Genomic DNA, 10,000 nt, shown 5'->3' with positions numbered 1-10,000 from the left:
GACTTGATTATTCTTATCTATAGATGGGAATATTTGTGCTGTAGCCTATTTTGCACTTCTGAATTTTAACCATGCACACACAGGTGGAATAGTTTTTTCTTAATATTTTTGCATTAATGTCACTAGGAAGCATACCAGTATAAATATATATTCATATTTATAAGTGGGATATATATAAGTAAGTGGGATTGTCTGGAATCTGGCAATATAATAACCATTATGGTGGAATACACTGGCTAAGCAATTTACAAAAATGTCTGTCCTGACATGAATAGTTTACGTGAGAATACATTATAACTTGTGCCTGTAGTTGGAGACCATGTAGAAATAAACCAGATTACTCAGGAACCGCTTGTTGTACTGATGCATGTGTTGAGGGAAGAGTTTGGGAGATATTTCACACAGAGTAATGGGTGTGCAGAGATTTATGCAGAATGCAAATATGACATTTCATGTAAGTTCACTGGTAATTTTCTTGTAAACCATTTGTCACAGCAAGGAGGTTAACACTTTATCATGCACTATATCCGTGTCCCATTCTCATTAGGGGCTGAGCCCCCTAAAGGTCTGATCCTAGACTCGCCCTGCTGCTACTTCATACTTGTAGTCCACTACACCTCAGAGGGAAATGTTGTCATGGTTACTGCACTACATTTATCTGACAGCTTTTGCTTTATTGCTTCAGGCTGGGCTTGTTTCTGCAGCAGCTCATTGAGGAATGGATCATTAAAACTAGTGTCTAATATTTTCCTGGGACTGTATAAAACGTGTCAACTTTTTCAGCTCTTCTGAGTTTGCAGGTACGCAGATTTGATCCTGTCGGTCTGGGGATTGAACCAGCGACCTCCTGGTCTCGAGCTGGCTTCTCTAACCTCTAGGCCACCACTGCCCCATGTTTGTACTTTATTTGAGTATTTCCATTCTGCTGCTTTCTCCATGTTCTCCATCTCAGAGGGAAATATTGGCCTTTTTACTGCTCTACATGGATCTGAGAGCTGGATAATGACGAGAGATTACTTTCCTTAAATACTGAGAACGTTGTTCAGAGTTTGGTTGGTGATCTGAAACACTCCGTCAGCAGATGAGCAGCTGGAGGCCGAGGAGCTGAACCCGTTCTCCTTCAGAGAGTTTCTTCGCTGGAAGAGCCAGGACCAGGACCCAGAACAGGACCAGGACCAGGACCCAGAACAGGACCAGGACCCAGAACAGGACCAGGAGAGCGAGGTACTAAGAAAAGAAGACATTTTGTCGCTTCTTTCACTGTTTTTGTAGTTTTTTCTGACTTTTTTGTTGTTGTTTTTGACGGAGGGGCGGAGCTACTGCCAGCTACAGTTTGCAGCCAAAAAAGGAGAAGAAGAACTCAGTGACGTTTATTATCAAACCCAGTTTTCAGCTGTGATCTAGATTCATAATCTGCAGAAAATTCAGCGTCTGCAGATTCTGTGTAACCCTGATGATAACTGTCTGTCTGTCTGCCTGTCTGTATCTCTCTCTGTCTGTCTGTCTGTCTGCCTGTCTGTCTCTCTGTCTGTCTGCCTGTCTGTCTATCTGTCTGTCTGTCTGTCTGCCTGTCTGTATCTCTCTCTGTCTGCCTGTCTGTCTGTCTCTCTGCCTGTCTGTCTGTCTGTTTCTCTGTCTGTCTGCCTGTCTGTCTGTCTGTCTGTCTGTTTCTCTGTCTGTCTGTCTGTTTCTCTGCCTGTCTGTCTGTCTGTTTCTCTGTCTGTCTGCCTGTCTGTCTGTCTGTCTGTTTCTCTGTCTGTCTGTCTGTATCTCTCTCTGTCTGTCTGTCTGTCTGCCTGTCTGTCTCTCTGCCTGCCTGTCTGTCTGCCTGTCTGTATCTCTCTCTGTCTGCCTGTCTGTATCTCTCTCTGTCTGTCTGCCTGTTTGCCTGTCTGTCTGTCTGTCTCTCTGCCTGTCTGCCTGTCTGTCTGTCTGTCTGTTTCTCTGCCTGTCTGCCTGCCTGTCTGTCTGTTTCTCTGTCTGCCTGTCTGCCTCTCTGTATCTCTCTCTGTCTGTCTGTCTGTCTGCCTGTCTGTCTGTCTCTCTGCCTGTCTGTCTGTCTGCCTGTCTGTATCTCTCTCTGTCTGTCTGTCTGCCTGTCTGTATCTCTCTGTCTGTCTGTCTGTCTGTCTGTCTGCCTGCCTGTCTCTCTCTCTCTGTCTGTCTGTCTGTCTGTCTGCCTGTCTGTCTGTATCTCTCTGTCTGTCTGTCTGTCTGTCTGTCTGCCTGCCTGTCTCTCTCTCAGAGGTTATTTGACGGCGGCTACGTGACCTTTGACCCCTCAGTCAGCTCTTTCTTCTCTGATCCGTGTCCGGTACGTCCGGCCTGAGACTTTGACTTGATGAGACGTTATAATGTAACATGAGGAACATTAATAATTATATTCATAATTATAATGTAACATGAAGAATATTATTAACGGGTTTTGTGTGTCTGTCCAATCAGGAGGAGGATTGGGGGCGGAGCCTCCAGTGCGGTGTTGACAGCACCTCCTCCCTCTGCACCGAGGAGGAGGAGGAGGAGGAAGAGGAGGAGGAGAGGACCAGGTGAGTCCTGCTGCTCTCTCATTGGTTAGATTGGCTTCTGCTAATGCTATCCCGTTAGCAGACGGACGCTAAGACGAGTATAATCACTGTCGGTACACGATCCGTTCTGCCTGCACGATCCGTTCTGCACATGCGCAAGATAATACTGTTTTACGTATCCATACGACCTGCACGATCTGTTCCACGCTAGCCTATGGCTAGCCTCCACCGGGAAGCTAACGTTAGTTTAGCTAACAGCTAATTCGGCTAACCGCTAGCTGACAGCTAGATTCAGTCTAAAATAACGTTAACTCAAACGTAATGGGAAAAGCAGCTACAGCTAAATTAAGACTTCACAGTAATAACAATAAAGACAAGTATTGAGTGATTGTATTTTAAATGAGCACAAGTAAAGTAGAACTGACGTAACAGCTGTTATATATGTTACGTGTTTGTTATATATGTCAACGTTTATTTTCAAGTTTTATTTTGAGGGTCTTTTAAAGTTATTACATGCTGTCTCAGCTAGCAGTTAGCCGAATTAGCTGTTAGCTAAACTAACGTTAGCTTGCCTGTGGAGGCTAACGGCAGACCGCTACAATCAGCTAGCAGTTAGCCGAATTAGCTGTTAGCTAAACTAACGTTAGCTTGGCTGTCGACCGGAAGCGTGGAACAGATCGTGCAGTGTCGTAAATCCTCGTACAACCGCGCATGCGCGAACATTTTGCGCATGCGCAGAACGGATCGTGCAGGCAGAACGGATCGTGTACCGACAATCACAATGATTTAGGTTAACATGGAAATCAGGATTATTAACAGGATTCCTCGCTGACTTCTGGAAAGATGTTGCATTAAACTGAGACATTGAAATGGGACATTTCTCTTCACACTTCTCACCGTCACCTTCCTAAAATAATCGCCTAAGTCATTTTTTGACAAAAATGATTTTCTTGCCTAAATCATCTCCTCATGGTGTTGGCCACCTCTGGTAACGTTGCCTTCATCCTCAGCTGAACAGGTCATGTGACTCTACAACTGTAGTATAACGGCCTAAGTCAAGAGTGGGACTTAGGCCGGTTTATTTTGCCTAAGTTATAAGACAATGTGACTTAGGCAATTTTACAAGCTTTTCAAAATGGCAGCCACTTGAAGAAGAAAAAAGATCTACCACTCTATCACTGAAGTTATTTCCATGATTCAGGGCTCGTCCCCAATCGGTAAGTGATGAGGTTCACTATAATATAGGCTAGGCTATACATATAGAATAGTTCTTTTGTATTTTTATTCAGTCTTTTTAGTCAGCATTTTAGTACATGAAAGCTAGCATTTAGCTAGCTGTATTTAGCTAGCTTCATGGACTTCACTCTTTTCAAACAATATTTCATCTACAGTTTTTGTCGAATTTTGTCCACATTACATGATCTAATTAAGACAGATTTAAATACTTTATTGTAATCTAACAGCTAGAAACTGTGTTTAACTAAAAAATCATGAAAACTAGCATTTAGCTAGCTACATTTATCTAGCTTCATGGACTTCACTTAACTCTTTTCTTTTCAAAAAATAGTTCTTCTAGAATTTTTGTGTAATTTTTTTCACATTACATGATCTAATGAAAGCAGCCATATTCTGCTCATTTTCAGGTTCATAATTGTATTTTAAGGTTGTACCAGAATAGGTTTACATGGTTTAATTTTCTAAAAACACCATATTGTTGTTGTACTGCACCGCTCTCTCTCACTGCTGCAGATCCTCTTTTCAGCTGGTCTCTGTTTTAGCTACAGAGTGAGACCTCTTTTCTTCTTCTTCTTCTGGACTATCTTTGATTGCACTTGCACATGCCCAGTAGCTCAGATGTAGATCATGTCAGCTAGCTAGCTCCATAGACAGTAAAAGAAAGGCTGTTTCTACAACTTCGGTCAGTTACAAGGCAGGATTAGCTGGGAGACTTCTAAATGAGGGCGCACATGGAAGTAGTTCTTTTGTAGATTATGGTGAACTTGTGTGTGTTGTAGCAGTGCTTTGCTATTGAGAACGAGGTAGCATGCTAGCGTTAGCATTAGCGTTAGCATGCTAACGCTACGAGCTAATGGTTGCGGTTAGCCTGCTCGTTTCAGCTTGTGACGTCACAAGCCGTGCCGATTTTGAACAGCTCACCCAGAGACTGAAGGCAGGACACATTCAGAAACCGTTTCTCACTCTAAACACCATGGATGGATTTTTATCAAAGTTTGTATGAAGCACCAGAGACACAACATAACACCCCAAATCCCAGAAAAAGTGATTTTTTCATAATATGGGCACTTTAAGAAAGATTTGAATATCTTATTGTAATCCAACAGCTACAAACTATGTTTATAATTAAAAAATAACAAAGGATCCTCTTTACGTTTGTGTTTTTATGTAATGAAAATCTCACTTTAACATTATATTAGTAATCATAACATAATTTGACAGGTATTATAGTATGCTAGTTGTGCAGTCTCTAGAGGCAGCTTGTGCACCCCTTGGGTGCATGCACACCACTTTGGGAATCCCTGATGTAGCTTAATACAAATGACCACAAGGCAATGAATGTTTTTTAAAATAATCACACGTTTGTGACCGTACACCTCAAAGGGTTGAAATGTGTTTCCTTTTTGGTAGGAGATGCACTTGACATTTCGGACACTGATCAGGCCCCATCCACTGACAGTGACATTGAGACCCTAACCCATGAAAAGGACATATCTGATGATGATGATGATGATGTCATCAGCGATCCAGACTACACCCCATCCCCTGGTGAGTCCTCTGCCCCTGGAAATGAAGACAGCTTAACTATGGTGGCGACAACTCCAGAACAGGAGGATGAGGATGTTGATTTAAACAATACGGTCAAAACAAAAAGAAATAAACACCTCAGTCCGGGAACATGGAAGCAAAATGAATCCAAGGACAAACGTGTCAAAGGAATGTCATACAAGAGCAAAGCTGGCAAAGAAATAACTGCGAAGGCTATGGGTCCTCCCTGCAACTCAGAGTTCTGTCAGCGAGTCTCAAGTCGAGACTGCCAAGCCATCACAGAAGAGCAGCGGCAGTGGATATTTCAGAAGATTTGGGCAATGAACACCTGGGTAGAGCGTCGGTTGTATGTCACCAATTTACTCACAAAAGTTAACGTGAAGCAAAAGAAAGTTGCTGAGGGATCCCGACGCAATTCATCATCGTCCTACCAACTGAAGCTTCAAAATGGAACGAGTCTCAAAGTGTGCAAGGCACTTTTTTCCTCTACACCTGGTCTCCCTGGAAGAACCATCACATACTGGCTGAACAAAGACCATCGACCATGTTGAACTAGTGGCAGCGCCGGCGTCTAAATCTGGACCTAAGAGTGGCAAGCACGCAAAGCTTGAAACTGATGTCAAGGATTTCCTTAAGGACTGGTTGAGGGACCTGCCCACTGTTGATTCACACTACTGCAGAAGCACAGAGACCTACAAAGACAAGAAGTTCCTTCATCCAGGCACAACCATCTCCCAACTACATCGGGAATATCAACAGGCAGCTGCTGGAGTGAGGTCCGTTGCAATACGATATTTCACAGATGTGTTCCATGAAGAGAACTACTCCGTATTCATTCCACGAAAAGATCAGTGTGATGTTTGTGTTTCATTCAAGCATGGGAATATCAGTAAGGCCGAATATGAAAGATGAAGCGAGGCAAGAGAAATCCAGAGACAAGGATTCTGCAAATAATGAGAAGTCCATTTGGACAATGGACTTGCAAGCTGTGCTGCTGTGTCCAAAAACCCAAGCCAGCAGCCTTATTACAAAACAAAACTGCAGGTTCACAACTTCACACTCTTCAACTTGAGATCAAAAGAAGGGTACTGCTACATTTGGGACGAATCAGAGGGCAACCTGAATGGTGAGGTATTTGCACACCTTCAATATCGCCATTTTGAAGGTGTGATCAAAGATCATCCACAACTCAAAGAGGTCATAGTGTGGAGCGACGGTTGCGGTTATCAGAACCGCAATACATGTGTGGCAAATGCATTCTCTGAGCTTGCAAGGACATCTGGGGTATAATTACACAGAAATACCTTGTTGCAGGGCACACGCAAATGGAGTGACAGCATGCATAGTACTATTGAACGCAAAATAGTTACAGATATCTTCACCCCGAGAGACTACGTCATCACACTCCAGACTGCAAGAATCAGGCCATCACCTTACCATGTGAAAGTGCTCAAGCATGATGAGTTCCTGAAACTGAATGGATCTTACTTCACTAGCATCAGACCAGACCAAAAGCTGGAGATCCGACTGTGCATGACTCGCGGGCTCTTCAGTTTAGCAGTGAAGGCAAGATCCATTTCAAGCTGTCCTTCCTGGAGGACTCTGCGTGAAATGTACTACCACAGAGGGTACAGGTGCCAAATGAGCCGATGGCATGGATAAGAATGTTTCCATGTGCTCTGCCAATCAATGAGAGAAAGTTCCAGGACCTCCAGTCAATGAAACATGTCATGCCCGTCGAGTGTCATCACTTCTTTGACAATTTGCCACATTAATAGGCATCAGTCAAGAACCCAGCAAAGAAGAGCTAGAGGGAGAAGTGAGGCGATGCACATGCATCCTCCGCATTATGTTTAGTTAGTCTGTTAGTAAATGCTTTATTCAGTGCATTTAAGTTATTAAGTTAAGTTGTTACATTTTACTAATGTAGTGATCGGTCTCTGTAATTTTGACATAGGTCAACCTTAAGAAAAAGCGTTGTGCGTTGGCAGAGTGCCACCTACTGTACCGGAGGAAGAGTTACTCCGTCATTCTTCCCCGCTCATGTACACGGGGAGAACTGGCATAACCCGGTTATTCACTAAACCGTATACCGTATACATGCTGTGCATGTAAACACACTGATTGTTGACAGAGTTGAAGGTTTAAAATTGCCTAAGTCACAAAGGCATGTTAAAAAAAAGTCATTTATTCCTCTTATGTTGCATAATTGACAGACATTGTTGTTAGTATGTCAAAAGTCATCTATTGTCATAACATGTTTGAATGAAATTATTAATAAATATCATATATTCAGTATTTGGTTCAGTTTTTTGTGTTTTCTGAAAAACGTGAAAAAATGACTTAGGCGATTATTTTAGGAAGGTGACGTCATTCAAAACTTCAAGTTTACTCGCAAAACGAAATGTGCAGAATAATGTTTTTTCTGGATGACTGTTGTTGGGATCGTTAGGGTCCCTCCTGCTCCTCGTAACGTGTCCCTGAACCTTGTATTTTTGGCCATAAAGACTCTGACCGTGGCGCTGAATATTCCCTGAGCACTGAAAGGTGCTGTGAACGCACCACGCACACTGGCTTCACGTTAACCTGTGAAGAAAGAGGAGCTGTTTCCTGCTCTCATCAGGTCAGCAGCAGCCCAGTGGGACTAACAGCAATAGCAGCGGATCTTTCTGGAAATATTGGACCGATTGATTATCTGCAGGGCACATCTTCTATGGGTTTACATTTAGTCTGCTTGTCTTCACAACTCTCTCAACCTTTAGGTTCTCCTCCAAACCTGAAGTCCAGCCAGGAAGAGGAGGAGGAGGAGGAGGAGGAGGAGGAGGAGGAGGAGGAGGAAGAGGAGGAGGAGGAGGAGAGAACTATGAAGGAGACGATGAGACGTCTCTTTCTGTCTCTGAAGCCAGCATCTCCTGCAGCCAGATACAGCAGGTAACACACACACACACACACACACACACACACACACACACACACACACACACACATATATACAGACACACACACACACACACACACACACACACACACACACACACATATATACAGACACACACACACACACACACACACACACACACACACACAGACAGGCAGACAGACACAAAATAAAATAACTGTGTGTGTGTGTGTGTGTGTGTGTGTGTGTGTGTCTCTATATATATGTGTGTGTGTGTGTGTGTGTGTGTGTGTGTGTGTAGCTGCAGGAGGAGAACTTGTCTCTGAGGAGATCTCTCAGGGAGCAGCAGAGGAGATCAGAGGCTAACGAACGCAGGTTAGACAGACAGAGAGACACAGCGCCGCCGGTCCACACTGCTGACATTTGTCTACAGTTTTAATTGTTATTACCACAGCTGTATATTAAGTATGAGAGGGAACCTGTATTATTACCACAGCTGTATATTAAGTATGAGAGGGGAACCTGTATTATTACCACAGCTGTATATTAAGTATGATGGTAACTCTCTGTTATTGCGGCCGCCACGGTGAAAAACACATTAGACGTTATTAAATGTAACTAACGTCAGCTGGTTGAGTAATAGCGTGAGACGGAGCCTGCTGGACCTGGGCGAGAGATGTGACCCACGGCCACATTATCATAGTTCATAAAAACACAGCGCAGCCAGGGACGATACAGACATTTCATACACAAGACGTGTTTAACGCCACTGACCCACCAAAGAGCATCCAGCCCTGCTGGACCCATTCATGATGAGTCAGCCATCACTCTGTGAGGAGCATACCTCAGGCCATCGCACTTCGCGTTTTTTTTTAATTATTTTTTTAAGATTTCGGCCTTTATGTTGATAGGAAAGCTGAAGACATGAAAGGGGAGAGAGGGGGGGGGATGACCTGCAGGAGAGGGCCGCAGGTCGGAGTCCAGCCTCTATACATACCAACTGAGCTATCCGGGCGTCCTCTCTCTCTTTTAATCAGACTGTTATTGTTGTTGAAAACAAGTGAAGGAGCTTTCTCAGATATATATATATATATATATATATATATATATATATATATATATATATATATATATATATATATATATATATATTAATATATCCTAAGCTATTTATTTCCGATAACTTTCTGAATGTGTTCCAGCTGTATATTTTCAGACTGGTAAAGGAAACCCTGTCTTTGCATTTTATTTTAATCACATCTGTTTAATAAAAGAGCTTGTGAAAAGTGGCTTTGACTTAAAACTGAACATTTATCCCACTTGTTAAAAAATACAGAGCTATATATCATGTATCCCCATTCAGCGTTAACGGTGACGCGAGGAAAAATTTGGGTGCACCTAAATTTTGTGCTGGTGCATCTAAATAAAAAAGTTAGGCGCACCAATGCAACAAGGCAAAAAGTTAGTCTGGAACCCTGCACCAGAGACCGCGCTGTCAGTGAGTGAGTATTTACCCATGATGCCTCTGTGCTCCCTGTCAGTGAGTGAGTATTTACCCATGATGCCTCTGTGCTCCCTGTCAGTGAGTGAGTATTTTCCCATGATGCCTCTGTGCTCCCTGTCAGGGTGCGGGAGCTGTCGGAGGAGCTGCTGCAGCGGAGGCGTCGGGAGGAGAAGGAGGCGCAGGACCTGGAGAGCATGGTTCAGTCTGTGGAGCAGAACCTCAGCCTGATGACGGTGACACACACACACACACACACACACACACACACACACACACACACACACACAC

The 10,000-nt window shown here is 43.5% G+C and overlaps 2 protein-coding genes across 12 annotated transcripts in view; both read left to right on the top strand.

Annotated features, from left to right (window-relative positions):
• LOC116056993 (scavenger receptor cysteine-rich type 1 protein M160-like) overlaps nt 1-10,000 on the top strand; it is a 1,012,348-nt gene that overhangs the window by 449,800 nt on the left and 552,548 nt on the right. The gene's annotated exons all lie outside the window — the stretch shown is intronic.
• Nucleotides 1-10,000, top strand: part of entr1 (endosome associated trafficking regulator 1) — a 19,237-nt gene that overhangs the window by 585 nt on the left and 8,652 nt on the right. For 2 of the 5 annotated variants that reach the window (XM_031311505.2, XM_031311503.2), the window contains exons 2-7: nt 1,079-1,224; nt 2,246-2,314; nt 2,446-2,546; nt 8,072-8,240; nt 8,510-8,583; nt 9,834-9,945. In XM_031311505.2, coding sequence (XP_031167365.1) covers nt 1,079-1,224; nt 2,246-2,314; nt 2,446-2,546; nt 8,072-8,240; nt 8,510-8,583; nt 9,834-9,945 — 671 coding nt within the window. The remainder of the gene's footprint in view (nt 1-1,078; nt 1,225-2,245; nt 2,315-2,445; nt 2,547-8,071; nt 8,241-8,509; nt 8,584-9,833; nt 9,946-10,000) is intronic. The other 3 variants (XM_031311504.2, XM_031311506.2, XM_035999082.1) reach the window with 3 other exon arrangements.

This window comes from Sander lucioperca, chromosome 2 (genome assembly GCF_008315115.2).
Source record: "Sander lucioperca isolate FBNREF2018 chromosome 2, SLUC_FBN_1.2, whole genome shotgun sequence".
Classification (NCBI taxonomy): domain Eukaryota; kingdom Metazoa; phylum Chordata; class Actinopteri; order Perciformes; family Percidae; genus Sander; species Sander lucioperca.
The sequence above is the reverse complement of the archived record's forward strand: the minus strand, read 5'-3'. Positions and strand labels throughout refer to the sequence as shown.